General features: G+C 44.6%; 1 protein-coding gene across 4 annotated transcripts in view; it reads right to left on the minus strand.

Annotated features, from left to right (window-relative positions):
- Positions 1-12,836, minus strand: part of KCNS3 (potassium voltage-gated channel modifier subfamily S member 3) — a 35,166-nt gene extending 22,330 nt beyond the window's left edge. For 2 of the 4 annotated variants that reach the window (XR_012579686.1, XM_074538063.1), the window contains exon 1: positions 12,338-12,836. Coding sequence is in view for 1 of the 4 variants with exons in the window: in XM_074538063.1 (XP_074394164.1) it covers positions 12,338-12,621 (284 nt within the window). In the remaining 3 variants the exon portion in view is untranslated. The other 2 variants (XM_074538064.1, XM_026795154.2) reach the window with 2 other exon arrangements.
- Positions 12,837-14,659: the final 1,823 nt, after the last annotated feature.

Consider the following 14,659-nt stretch of genomic DNA (forward strand, 5'->3'; position numbering starts at 1 on the left):
CTCCCACTACTCATCCAGGCACAGTTTTTTGGGAGTGAATCACCAGAGGTGGGGCTCACCTCTGCCATGACTAGAGAAGCAGCCTATATGAGCAGTGCCACAAGGGGTGTAACTTCCATGGGACCAATACAACATAAAATGAATCCTCCCAAAGTGAAATTCTGCTATTTCCACTGTGAGGATGCTGGTAAGGAAAGAGGATATGCCAAGGGTTGGATATGAGAAAGGGGCAAGGGAAAACACACCAGCTGTAGCCTGCACATAACAGAAGCTGCTTGGGAATGCAGTATGTGATCTGAACTCCTTTCTCATATACATAAAGAACAAGCAGCAACACCTAATACCACCCAGTTTTCAGAATGTCACCTTGTAAAATGATTAAAGTAAAAAAAAAATTAAAGTTATTCTCTCTCTGACTTGAAAAGGCTCTGGAGATACACATTATGAGAGTTAACAAGGCTTGCACCTTGCAACATTCCCAAAGGCTCTGCAATTTATATTCTGTTCATATACATTAAAAGATCATTATCCGCAACTAAGTGGAAGTGACAGATTAAAATATGCTGGCTTGAGAATCAACCTGTAAATCCCCACACTGAAGCACAGTTAGAATGCTGCAGTTCCCAAACCTGTTCCACAGCCAGCCCAGACAGACAGCTGGCCACTCTAAGCACTTCCTTGTGTTCTATCATCCCAAGGGCTGAAGTTCACAGAAATATTTGAGAAGATACCAAAGGCATTGTTACAAGCAGGTCAGCACTGCTGTGGTTGATGGTAAAATAAATTGTTTCTCTCCAGATTATTTTGGCAATAATCTTGTTTGACAGATCATACTAATGGCACCCATCAAGAGCACAGCTTCAAAACACAAAGTACTACGTGAAGTGGACATTGCAACTTGTAGGTCTAGGTACCTCTGTAATGAGCACAATTTCTATGGATCCCTTCCCCAAATTATTTTTTGTACCCCATTTTCCACTGAGTTCTCAATTTTTTTCCATTCAAGTACTGCTCTACTGATCACAATGAACATAAAATCCTATTGTTACACTTACTGGGGTAATTTGTTGTCAAAAATATTTGATACATGATCCCAAAGTCAAACACTTCCATATAGGAAAAGATGATGCGGAATAAAAATATATCAATACACTTCTTAAAAATAATTCTGCATTCTCCATCATTGATTAGTCTAGAATCAAAGAAGAACCTCAGTGAAACTGTAATTCACTTATAAATGTTGTTTGATTTTGAAAAGTTACCTATCTAAGCAAGGAAAATAATGCAGATTCCCAGACACAGAGAGCAGTGTCCCTGAGGTCACACAGCAGATCAGCTGCCCACAAACAAGCCCACATCCCTCTCACACCATTACCTCCTTCATAGTCTCCCCAAAAGCCGTCACACACCACTCCAGGTACTGGTACACTGAGACATGTGGGCCAAGAGCTGCATTCTGACAGTTCAGCTAATAAAAAACAACAGAAACAACAACAATATCTAGCACAGAAAATCTAAATACCATTCCTGTATTTACAGGGCTGTTTCAATGCCCATGGTTGTATCCAGGGGCTATGATGAGAGAGGTGAGAAACTGCTACATCTATCCCACCACAACTCCTCCAGGCCTAACATAAAGGAATGAACAATTAGACAGGATGTATTTTCTCCAATACACAGGTCCATGAACCATTGAAGACTTTCCTGAGTTTTTAAGGAGGGTGCTAATGGTTCACAAGCACAGTGACAAATTTTACCCACATAGAGCCATAACTCTTCCATGTTTAGGAAAGGAATACTGACCTTGGTGCAATTCAGAATACTCTTATCTCTTGTGAAAGGCATACAGAGTGTTGAAAATAAGATTTAGCTCACTGCCAAGAAGACTGATCTGATACTCAAAATCTTCTGTTTGTTTGTCCATCATACACTTTCTGATTTCTCACTCTGGAGTCTGAGGACCTGTCCTCCTATTCCTAGTACAGATGGCAGAGCTGTTGATCAATTCTGCTCCCAGATTATCTCTTCCCACTCCTAATTTCTTTACCTTTTTTTAACTTTTTTTTTTTTGGAAGCAAGGTAATATTTTCAAAGGACACAAATCCAATCACATCAGTCAATTTCCCTGGGTGAAAAAGTTGTTCTGAACAATCTAAAATCTATGCACCACATAAAGCAGGACTTCTCCTGAAACTGGGAAGAGACAATAACATAAACAGCAGGATTATGTTGCAACACATTACAGCAATAAAAACTGCAAGGACCTGAAACCAGTCCTGTCTGTGCTACCACAACACCTCCACAAGCAGCAGCCACAGGAGCAGCAGAGCTAAAAGGGCAATTCAGCTGCAGAGCACTCACCTGGCTACACATGACTTTTGAATCCATTAAACCTTTATTCTGCAAAGTCCTGGCTTTGGGATAAGCTGCTTGAACAAAAATATTATCTCACCGCAATTCTGTTCTGGGCGTACCTCAGCCCATTTGCTGGAGCCTTTCTAATTTACTTAGAAATAAGATGCTTACATTAGTAACATACCCCTGAATACAGGAAACAGGCTTAGAATGGACCTTGAAGAGTAATATAATTCAGCTTCTCCCCCTTCTCAAGGCAGGATCAGCTACTTCTAGACCAATTTTGGCAGATGTTTATTTCATGTCCAATGATAAAGCCCCTCCAGAGAGGTTTTGGAATCTGGTCCAGTGCTCGAATGCCTTTGTTCTCCCAAAATTATTTTTCTAACATCTATTTAAATACACTGTGCTGCAGTCCAGGCCCATGGATGTGTACATGTCCAGCAGATTTGGAATGGGATGGAGTCACTGAGGACGGACAGCAGAAACTGACTATCTACAAATTCTCCACAAGTCAGTTCCCTTCTTTGCTATATATTTAATTTTACTTGGCAGCCCAAGTAGATAAAGTTACATTGTATTTATTTTTTTATGTGTTGAAAAATTCTATTAATTTCAGAGATAAACAAAGGTTTTCTTGACCATAGTGAAGTTCTCCAAGATATTCATAGTCTCTTAGGCAACAAGAACACAAGCAATTGTTATTGTGAATATTCTGACTGAAACCTTCAACTGAAAATCTGTAAAAACACTTGTGTTTGCAGCATGTTAATCTCACTAAAGGAGTCAGTACTGTTCAATATAAATTCTCTTGACCCCAGACAACTCTGAAGCAGAGCTCTAAATCTCACTTATATATAATTTCTGCAGTCTGCTGTGATCCAACATTCACTTTCAAAGCATCCAAGTAAGTTTTACAATGTGCTAGTATGCGGGATTTGAGGCCACAGACTAAGGAAGGATATGTGGAGGCAGCTGGAAAAAAATATCTGCAAGGGACATAGGGTTCAGAGCCACACTGCAAACCTTACCCACACTGAGGCCTCTAGGAGCCTACATTTCTTGGAGCACTCAGATTTTGGTACATGCCCAGGACTCAGATTTTGGTACTTGCTCACTGCTCCTACACTGGACATCATTTGGTTACACCACTCCCCTTGACTTTCCAGGTAGCATAACAAACTAATTTGTGGTGAAAGGATCCTTTGGAGGTCATCTTGTCCCACCCATTGTCAAAGCTGGTTCAGCAAAAGAAGGCTGCTCAGGGCCAACTGTTTTTTTTTAACATCTCCAAAATTTCCCAAACTCTCTGGTACCCTGGTCCAGTCAGACCCCTCTTACAGGGAAAGTATTTCTCCTAAAGCCTAGTTAGACACTCTTCTGCTCCAGTCTGGGTCCAGTGACCCCTTCTGTGGAGCTGCTGGCTACAGCCTTGCTGACAAAGCCCAGGAGGCAGCTGGCCCTCACTGTGAGGGCACAGTGCTCACTTGAGTTCTGCATGCTCCTTACCCCAATGCTCATGTCCTTCTCTGAGAGCTGCTTTCCATTCAGTCAGCCCCCAAACTGCTGCATGGGGCTACTTCATCCCAGATGGAGTTTCTCCAGGATGCCGACAGCCCTTTTAACAGCATCCCATCAGTCAACCAATGTATTATTAGTCATCTCAGTCCCTAAAAAACAAAGGTGTTTTCCCTGTTTGTTTTAACCAGGCTGTGGCCACAGAGCATTCAGGAAAAAAGGACATTTGCCAGAAAATGTGTGAAGTGAGGACGTGGCAGGCTAAGACACAGAATTGCATCACTGCACCACTGTTCAACTGAATACTCACAGAAGCTGAGGCATTGTCATTGCACACAAAAAGAAACAGCCAGCAAGTAAGTTTTTTTCACAAAATAAATGTCAGTCCTAACTACTGCAATTCATTTCAGCACTTGTCAGCATTATTACCCATTATTTTTTCAGGAAGTGTTGAGTGGACACTATCACCTGGATTTACATATGCAAAGTAATATCACACATTGGCACAATTTGTAAGGTACTGGAGGTGCTGTGTGTGTGGGCTGGATTCTGGCTAGTACATGTGTTTGCACAGCCCTTAACAATATAGCCATTTAATCAACTCAAAGGCAGACCTTATAAAATTACTCTGGTGCCATTTTCGCTATTGTCTTCCAATGGCAGAAAGTTTGGAACAGATATAAAGCCCAACCGGATTAGAAGAAATTTCAGAAGTCACAATCCAGCCCCTTCTCTCCTTACTTCTCCCAACTTTTTTTTGCAAATATATTTTTCTAACTTTTAAAATGACCCACACAAATGTCCAGAGAGGGAAAACTGAAGGTGTGTGGCTGCATAAATCCTAATCCCACAAAATTAGCAGATGTTTTGTGGAAGACTTTAACAGGACAAGGGATTTCTCAGGTTTTTGCCTGGGCTAAACATCAACAGATAGATTCATAAACTCCCACAACAGGCCCCCAGGATTTTGAAGGCACCACACACCGCGAGGTCCAGAGGAAGATCTGAGATCCTAACTACATGTCTTCCAAGAAAGAATTAAGAGTTTATTAAGCATATATGCAGTGCCTTAGAAGAAACTAAGAGCAAAACAGATTTGGGAGTTGTTGGTAGTTCCCCTGAATAAACTGCTGCTGGAAGCAAAGCACCACTGAACATCAGTGTAAGCAAAAACTTGTTTAGCCTTAAGGGCAGTGCTAATCCAAAACTCTCTAGAAGAAAAAGAAGATAGAAAAAAGTATAATTTCAGCTTTCTGTCTACGTTTGAATGAGGTGCTTCATTCAAATTCAATGAGGTACATTCACTACAGTATGTGCTCAGTAAAACTATGGAGAGAAAAATAACAACTTCTGCTTCTCACTTCATTTGTGAGGCAGTTTTACTACAGCCCTCAGACTTCCTATCTGAATATATAAACCCTTGATATCATCTGAAATCAGTAATACTCATCTAAGAGAACATGTCTGATTGCCTAAAACCCAAGTCTCGAGGCCAGGAGCTTTTAAAGGTGCCAGCTGTGACTCAGTCCAAATTTTCCAGAGAATTGGTCCACAGTTTTCAGATAGAGTAGAATACACACAAGCAAAAGGAGACTCTTCAAGTCACCCTGGACTTCTTACAAGTCTGTGCTTGAGTATTTCCTCAAGCCAAGGCTTTTGCTCACTCCAAGGATAAGCGATAGCCTAAGAAGACTGAAACACATCCCCTGCCTCTAGCAGTTACAGAAGACCTCAGGAAAGACCGGCTTCATGGTCAGGAAATGGACGGAGCATCCCAGAGAGCCAGAACCAAGCACTTTGCCTAGCAGCAACTGCTTGCAGATTAAGCTTTTCTCACTTTCAAGATTCACAGGTTTCAATGTGAATCCACAATAACTCTTATTTGACCACCAAACATGCCATGAGCTAATTTTCCCTTTGTTTTGTTCTTTTCTGTCATCGTAACAAATTAATCAAAGTAAGTGGGAAAAACTTCTTTCTGCCTGGCCTAACATCCAGCAAACTGTAAAAAAATCACGACTCCCTAAAAAAAAACAGCTTACAATGAAAACATAAACACCATTACTGTTTCCAGACTAACAGCACTGAGCTAAAATACCACCAAGAACTCATTCTATCCCCCTTGTCCAGCTCAAGCTTTTACCAATTTCATAGGTGAATTAAAAGAGCAGTATTGATCTATGCTGGCTGCCCTTTTCAGAGCAAACATTACACTGGACAGGAAGACACACAGATCTTCTTAGCTTAAGAAGAATATACAAGGCAGCATCATTTTCAGCAGCTTATTCAAGGGAAAAGGTGTCTGCCCCTAAAATGTCATGCTGAAACCATCATTCAATGCTTGTCACTAGCTACAGCTAAACCATGGAGGGCTGATTTACATTTGTGCTGCAGTAATGAGTGAGCTGTTTTCAAAATGAAAACCTAACTTATGGTTCTATTTGCTCTTCTCTCAATGGGCAATAAAAGGAGTTCATAAAATTACCAAGCAGCTTTGGAATGGTAACCCAATTAAATCAGCAGTAACTGATTGAAATAACTGAAGAATTATATATATGTACATATATATATAACGCCTTCAATAAAAAGGAGTCTGCCACATACCCAGTCTTCCACCACCCCTGTTTTAAACATACTGATTGACAACAATTGTCCACAAAATTAATATTGTATATTTATAACTGCATCTCACAAACTATGAGGATGATTCTTCTCTCACTGAGGCCAGGAGTGAGAACCCTCTTGCTCCCTGTAACACCACCATGGTACCAAGAAGGTTTTAGAGCTGAAGCCTCCACAGCAGTTAACACCACTGGAAGCAGCAACAGCTCGTGTCTGCTGAAGGAGAGGAGGTAGAAGAGAAGCAAGGAGCATGGCAGAGCAATCAGAAGTGCTTCCAATTTTTATGAAACTACCCAGGCTGTGTTGTGACTCCTCCATGCAAACCAAAGCTGTTATAGATTTTCCCCGAGTTGATTATCTGCCTCCCACAGGTAACCTGCCTGTACTTATATGAACATCAACAGTTAATTTATTAGGCTCAAACAAAACAAAACAAAAAAAAAAACACAGAGAAATATGAAACTCTATATGGGGCACAAAATTGCCAATACTAAGTTTTACAAGACTGATGTACATGACAGTTTTTGTCCATAAATCTCATAGCACTTTATTAAGAGCTGTGAGGCAGATGCCTTGGGCTCCATGCTTTGGAAGCTGCACCTGAGACTTGAGCTGTGACCTTCTCAATGTCATGTAGCAGGTGAACGTGTTCTACTTCAACATTCCCAAGTCCATGAAGTCTGCCATTGCTTTAGGAGAAGACAAGCAATCCTCTGCCCAAGCTGAGCTCTGAGCCTGTCATTAGAGTAGCACTGGGCTAGAATGATTAAACATGTGGAAGAATCAACCAGTTTTTAGGATATCAGTTGGCATCTGAACTGCTTGTCCAAGCTGATGAACAAAGGAGAAAAACGTAAAAAAGGAAGAAAAAGGAGGAAGCAACATTCTGCCTCAGATCGTAAATAACCTGTCCTCCTTAAACCACCCACACTCCATTTTGTCCATGTGGCCTTTGCTGGTTTTTACTGACAGGCTGGTAAGACCAAAAACTTCCAAAAAATGGAAAAAAGTTAATTTCTTAGCCTTTACCCTGTTCAGAGCATACACAGCTCCAGCTGCACAAGTGCACCTCCAGAGAACTCACACAGCACAACACCTCACAGGACAAGAAGGGACAACTGCATCTCTTGCTGCTGCTGGCACAGGTGAGGATGGTACCAGGCTGCCCATGGTACCCCGTGGATTGATTCTGATTCACAGTCCAGCAGATCTGCATGTCCAACATCAACCTTTAAGACACAAACCTGCCTGGAGGAGACTGCAACAGACACTGCAGGCCAAAGTCAGGCTGATGTCTGCAGCCAGGGCAGGCGGCTGCTCTGAACAAAAGGGAGTCTGAATGGCTGAGCTGCAGTGGCCTCTCCTGGAGCCCCCTCCCAGAAATTCCTCAGCAGCTATGAGAGCTGGTACACCAAGACCCCTCACCTCAGTCCCCACTCACCTGTCAGGGATGGGAAGGCAAAATGGGTAAGACACCTTAGTGTGAAGGGCAAGAAGATGAGTTGGAGAGTTTGTGGACAAAAGAAAGGAGAACAGAAATTTATGCTATGACAAGGGACATCAGGAATATCCAGCAGACAGACAGCAGTGACATAAACAATTTAGAGAGGGCAAAATGAGTGAACCCTTCCACACCTTTATATCAATATAACCAGCACACAGGAACCAATGTGTTTACTCCAGACTTACCTGAGCTCCTTGCTGAACAGTGCAAGAAAATCAAGGTCTCAGGCTTTACCTGTAACACAGCAAATGGCCCCAAATGTGCAGCAAAGTAAGCAGAACAAGAACAGTGACCACAATGGGACCTTCTAATACAAATCATAAAGCTCATCTTGCCAGAAGACAGATGCCTCTTGAAAATTACTGTGGAATGAGCTCCCTCAGAAACTAAGGACCAACACAGTCAACACCATCTTCCTCTGCAATAGAGATAAATATTCTCGAAGTCATCTCCTTTAACATAGAATGAAAAAACAAAAGAAAACCATTACAAGCGTCACATGCAGAACACCCTTGCAAGAGAAACAAGCCAGTTATCCACAAATGACAGATGACAGTAGTTTAACACACTGCAGTTAGGACATCAGGTACAATATGAATGAGGCAAGACGAGCAGAACACATTCCCATAAAATGGAAAGTACAGTAATAAGGAAAGAAGCATCAGTAAAATATGGGAAAATGAAAAGGACCAGAAGGAAATCAGGTATAAAAAAGAAAAAATGGTAAAGAATGGAGCAACACACTGAGGTAGCATATTGAAGCAGATGACACCCTGGCATTAACTGGTGCAGAACCATTGTCTGGAACAGGTCAAGGACAGTTTCTGTCAGCTGAGCATTTGGTCCTCCACACAGAACCACGCAATGGCAATGACAGCATCCTGCCTGGTTTCCTTGGGATGCGTTCCCCCTCAGAAAATGAAAAAGCAAGACAGGAAGAAAATAAGATGATGCCATAAATTAAAAGGCAAGGCTTAACAGAAACCAAAAAAAATAGATGAAGAATAAGAAATAAAAACAAAGGGATGGGGCAAAGGCAAGATAAAAAGAAAATATCCACAGATTAGTGGAGTACATTTTATTTATTCATGATCTCTGTTTTATTATGTGTCCTTGGCAGATGTCCCACAACTGAAAATTTGCAAGGCAGATATTGATGTGAGTTTAGAGACTTGAGCCTTGTTTCTAGTCATTAGCCTTGGGCAGATCTTTTTAATACATGTGCCCCAATAAGAAGTAAACAAGCTCCTTAAATCAAGAGTCTTTGGACAGGAGACACACTGCAAACAAATGGGCTGAGACAGGGAAGACCAAAAGCACGGTCTCGACCTGTTTCAAGTAACCAAGCCGAAGGTCAGGCTGCTCATACAGATATTCTCTAACAGGATACAGACTGCTCTGACAAACTCGCAGCAGACCCTGCCTGTCACACACCCTCCCTGTTAAGCAGCACTTATTTCACCTGAGAGATGCGGGCTGAGCCTGCCCAGCTGGCAGGACAGGGATGCCAGCACAGGCAGCCATGGCAGCCGTCTGGAGCCATCCCAGCAGCGAGGCAGGACACGGCAGGACACTGCAGGACACGTGTCCGGCACCAGCCTGGCCAGGGCCCAGCCAGAACAAAAAGCTCACCTCTGGCAGAGGCAGCAGTGCTGAGAGCAGAAAGCTCAGCTGCCTCACTCCCCAGGCAGGTTTAAGGCGCCTCAGCAGCTCAGTCACTGCAGAATCTTGTTTGCACTGAGGCTGAATGGCCTTGGCACTGAGTGTGAGTAGTTGATTTCATCCTGCCTGTGGGTGTCATTGCACAGCTAAGGTGATACTGGTGGCCAAACACCCATTTACCATCTTTTCAGGTTTAAGGTGGTTTTATTCTTCTTGCACTGGGCAAGTTGCTAAGTGCTAGAGAGGGTGAGCAAAGATCTGCTCCTCCTTCAGGACCTCTCTGTTTCTACAAAGGGCATTCTAGTAAAACATCCGACCTCACCTGTCCCAGGAACAATTCCAGGGGTCACACTGCAGTTTGTATCAGCTCAGCTGAAAGCTGATTATTGATTTTCTTTTGCCCACACTCGCAAATAGGAAGTTGAAAGGCTGCTACAACTTCTGTGGGTTGCCTTAGTGCTGAGACAGGTAACAAGACACAGACATTTATAGACAAGGAAAAAGGTCTCTCAAAAAAGAGCTTTAATGTCCTCTGCAATTAATACATATAGATTTACTCTTTTTTTAATTGCAAGACCCACTTAAATCTGTCCAGACAGTATAAAGTATATCTAATAGACAAGTAAAGAACCGTGATTTAGGAAATCTGATATTACTTCAGGACCTTCCCCATACTTTAATTCTTGAAATTGAAATAAAAATCTAATGATACTGTGCCTCTTTTTAAAGAAAATCGTTTTGAAATCTACAGCTAAGAAACACCCTTGTAAAAGCTAAGTATTACTACTGTCAATTAAAGTTCTTTTATCATCATGTAGCTACTACCTGTATTTAAATAACTTACACAATTTCAGAACATAAAATCATTTTTGTCTACCCACAGTGCTATCTCAGCAGAAATTTAGATACAGAAGCTAAAAAGTTTCTTCCTTACAAGCCTTATAATTGTCTTTCATTCCCCCAAATAATGACTGGTTTCAACACTACTGCAATGGGCAGCTTCCCCCCAGTAGCAGATATTAAATACATCATGCAAAGTTGAAAAGCCACCTCTACTTCATGGCTTAGGATATGAACTCAGATCAATTCCTACCAAAATTCTACATTATTTAACCCTAACTGATTAGAGGAGAGAAAGACTATGGGAAAGACTGCAATTTTGACTGAGGAAAGCAAGAATGAGTGGTCCAGGACATGTTTCTGAAAATGAGGTCTGCCCCAGGTATCCCAAGTCAGACACCCAGAACTTGACTCATACATCCCCTCTGAAACTCCTGGCTCCCTACAAAAGGCATCCCTGCTCCCTCTGTCTCCTCAGGACGGTAGCCTGAGTGCCTTATGCCATCTATTGGCCTAGACCAGTGACAGGCGCTCGGAGGAGAACTTTAATTCTGGGAAAGCGACTGTGTTAAAAGGAATCTGTAGGCAGATCTGTAAATCCCGCTAATGGAATCAATACACTGCCGCTGCTCAGATCTTGAGATCTACCTTGCCTAGCAGACACACTGAGCTCAGCTCCCAGAATAACCAGCAGCTGGGCTTTGCATTAGGCAAAGGAAAAATGGTACACATCGATCTCACAGGCAAGAAAATCCAGAAAATCCAAAAATAAGCAGAGAATTTTCACTGTCTTACACATGAACATTTAAAAAGTCATTCATAAAAAGAGAAAGTTCCTTCAAAGTCCACTTAGTTCCAAAATCTCGTTAACTATCCCAAACTTAGTAAAGTCTACTTTAAACAGGAACTGCACACTTAACAAACTTCTTCACGTTTCCTCACCCACAGAGACTCCTGTAGCCATTCACGGCTGCTTAAACCTAGTTTACTTTTTAACCTAAACGAGTTTCTAAAAGACAAGGCAGAGCTGCGCCATGCGAAAGGACTCCGAGGCATCGCTATAGACCCTCTCCCGCCCAGGCCATTACAAAGCAGCCGCGGAGACCCCGGCAGGACGCGTCCGCTCCGAGGGCCAGAGCGGTATCCGCGCCCGCGCTCCGGAGCCGCCTCCCCGCGGAGAGAGTCCCGAGCAGGACGGGGCAGGGCAGGACATCGCCGGGGCAGCGAACGCGCCGAGGCTCCCTCTCCTCCCCAGGTGGCTTCCTGTGCACCCCTCTTCTTCCTCCTCCTCCTCCTGCCCCGACTGTTTGCCCCGCGGAACGCAAGGAGAAGACACTGCGCCGCACTCCGCGCTGTCCCCTCCGAGCCGCAGCCGCTCCCCGGGGCAGCGCTGCCTACCTGGAGCCGCGGCCGCCGCCGCCAGCCCCGCCGCGCTCCGCCAGCTCCGGGGGCCGCCCGACGTGGGAGGGGAACACCGGCGGCGGCAGGCGGGCTCAGCCGAGTCCCCTCCCCGTCCCGGGCATCCCCCGGCCTCGCTCCCGTCCCGCAGCGCCCTCGGGGGCCCCGCTCCGCTCCCCGTGGTTCCGCACCGCGCCCGAGCGGTGCCGCCCTGCCGGTCGGTGTTCCCCGCAAGTCCCGCTCCACGCCCCGGGGATCCCACTCTGTGGCGGAGTCCCACCCCCACGCTTTCCTCTTCTCTCCCGGAGCGTTCCCGCACTTCGCCCGTCGGTCCCGCACAGCACCCCTGGCGTCTTCCCCGCGCCCGGGGCCGTCCCGCTCGGTTCCCCGGGGCAGTCCCGCAGCCGCCCGGACCCCGTGCCCGGCGTCGCCACCTACCAGGCACGCCCAGGCGGCCCCCGCTCCCCCGCGGCTCGGAGGGGGCAGCCCGTGCCCAGGGGCGATGCCGCCGAGGCGGAGGGGCAGGGCTGGGCAGGGCTGGGCTGGGCTGGGCCGGCCGCCTGCCGCCCGGGGCTGCGGTAGCTGTGCCAGCAGTGCCAGCAGTGCCGGCCCTGCCGCCCGTGCCGCGCTCTGGCCGCGGGGCTCGCCCCGTCCCGCTTTTGTGCTGCGGCGGCGCCGGCGCTGCGCGCTGAGCTGTCAGCGCCGGGGGATTGATCTGCCATCGATTCCCAGCCGCTGTGCTGAAGTGGCACACGCGGCTTGATTAGCTGGCGGTGCAGCCTGAGATGCGAAGTGCCCTCCGCACGCTGCGGGGGGATGTGATTTGTGCTCCGTGTTATGCCCCAGAGTAGTTGGCTGCTTGTGTCCGGGCTCGGTTCTGCCCGAGTTAAAGTCAGAGGGCGATGGGAAGCCAGGCCAGCTCCCAGTGTAACTCGAAAGCACAGCTGCGACAGCGTTCCACGATTAAACACTTTGTCTGTTTCAGTGGTGTCGTTTCGAAAATTGCCGATAATGAACGGGATGGTTTATTCCTTCATTACAATTTCTGCACTTTTGCCAAACTTTTCAAAACTTTTCACTACGAAACTCTAAAACATCATCATCATCATCATCACTAACTGCAGGATTAGGGGGGGAAAAATCTGTTTCATAACTGTTTCTGTCAGTTATTTTTCTAATCAATTGTAGCTTGAAAAAACAATCTTGCACAAATATTGCATAAAATTCTCCTCTATTTTAGGGGGAGATTTGGTTGTAGTGGGTATTTTTAGAATTCATTACATATTTTAAGGAGAATAATTCAACAACCTGTTTTTTAGAAGCAACACAAATACTTACTATGCTGATGTGTTCTTGTTGCATTAATAATTTTTTAGTCTTACAAGAGTCCTCAGTGAAGACTGAGGAGAGGGAGGATCCTAAGAGAATACATTTCTCTCTGTGTTTACTGTTGTTCCCTTAAGATACTATTGCTCTGCAGAGAGAATTCATTTTATTACATGTTATGGTGTATAATAGCATTAATAAATTAAAAAATTTATATCATTTCTCTTTCATTAATCACAGAAGTTTTAATCACTGCAGAATATGTCTTGTCCAGATATTACATCAACCCTTCAATGTTGTGCACTGCAATGTGCATTTATGCTACACATCTTTTTCAAAAACCATAATTAAGCAGGAGTACAGAATGACATTTAGTTACAGAAAGTTCGTGAGAAAGCCATCCTGAGTGCAAAGTGAGTTCCTCAGAACTGTTCAAATACAAGAATGTGAACAGAATACTTCCTGAAGATGAATGAGGTCATTTTAGTGGGTCATTTGGAGATTTCAGCATAACATTTGAAAGATCCTGCAGAAATATTGTTACTGACTCTTGGAAATGACACTGCAGCACTGCAGCCCATCAGATGGTTACACAAGCTCAAGTCATCACAGGCAAGAATGTGAGATGCTGGAAATTGCCCAGGAAGGTGAGAGCTGCAGCTGCCTGGGCTGCAAGGACACACACGTTTAACACACAGGGACATCTTTAGTGACAGAGAGGCAAAAGGTAGGTTCATTGCCTGTTTCAACACGCCTGGTGACACTGGTGACTCTGTCCTCAGAGCCTGTTGTGGGCACTGGCTGTGTCCCATGGTGCTGCTCTGCCTGGCAGGGAGGGCAGAACATGCTGTCTTGGCTGCTCATCAAGCCTGTCGAGCTGCAATCTGCATTATCATAACTTAGAGCTCCTTACATCAGCATCATCCTGCACTGCTCTTTTCTAAACAACAGACCCAGTCCCCTGAGGACAGCACATTTAGAAAAGCCAGTTCTTTCCTCCCAGTGTTCTGCAGACCCAGGCATCTTCTCTATTTTATCTGCATCAAGAAATACCACAAAACAGAGGGATTGCATTTATTTTTGTATTTGATGCATCATGGTTTCTTTTTACATAAGCAGTGTCTGAGCACTGAGATGTCTGAGGAAATATCTTCCCTTTTAAAGCAGCTTTTCACGTGCTTCCTCTAAAACACAGCAGCTCCTCTGAGCTGTGATCATGCTTTTACATGGAGGGCTGACTTGTGGGGTTTTGGCAAGTTCTAGCAACTTCATTTTAAAATATGCCCTGGAATTTGCTTGACTCAATCATCTGGTGAAGGAGAGATTTCTATCTTCCTGATGCAGAAAAACTTATTGGCAGCTGTTTATGGTGGGCATGAGCTTAGTTCCTGGCAGAGAGAAAAAGAATTGAAGGGAAATCTAAGCTATAACACC

The sequence above is a fragment of the Zonotrichia albicollis genome, chromosome 3 (genome assembly GCF_047830755.1).
Source record: "Zonotrichia albicollis isolate bZonAlb1 chromosome 3, bZonAlb1.hap1, whole genome shotgun sequence".
Lineage (NCBI taxonomy): Eukaryota > Metazoa > Chordata > Aves > Passeriformes > Passerellidae > Zonotrichia > Zonotrichia albicollis.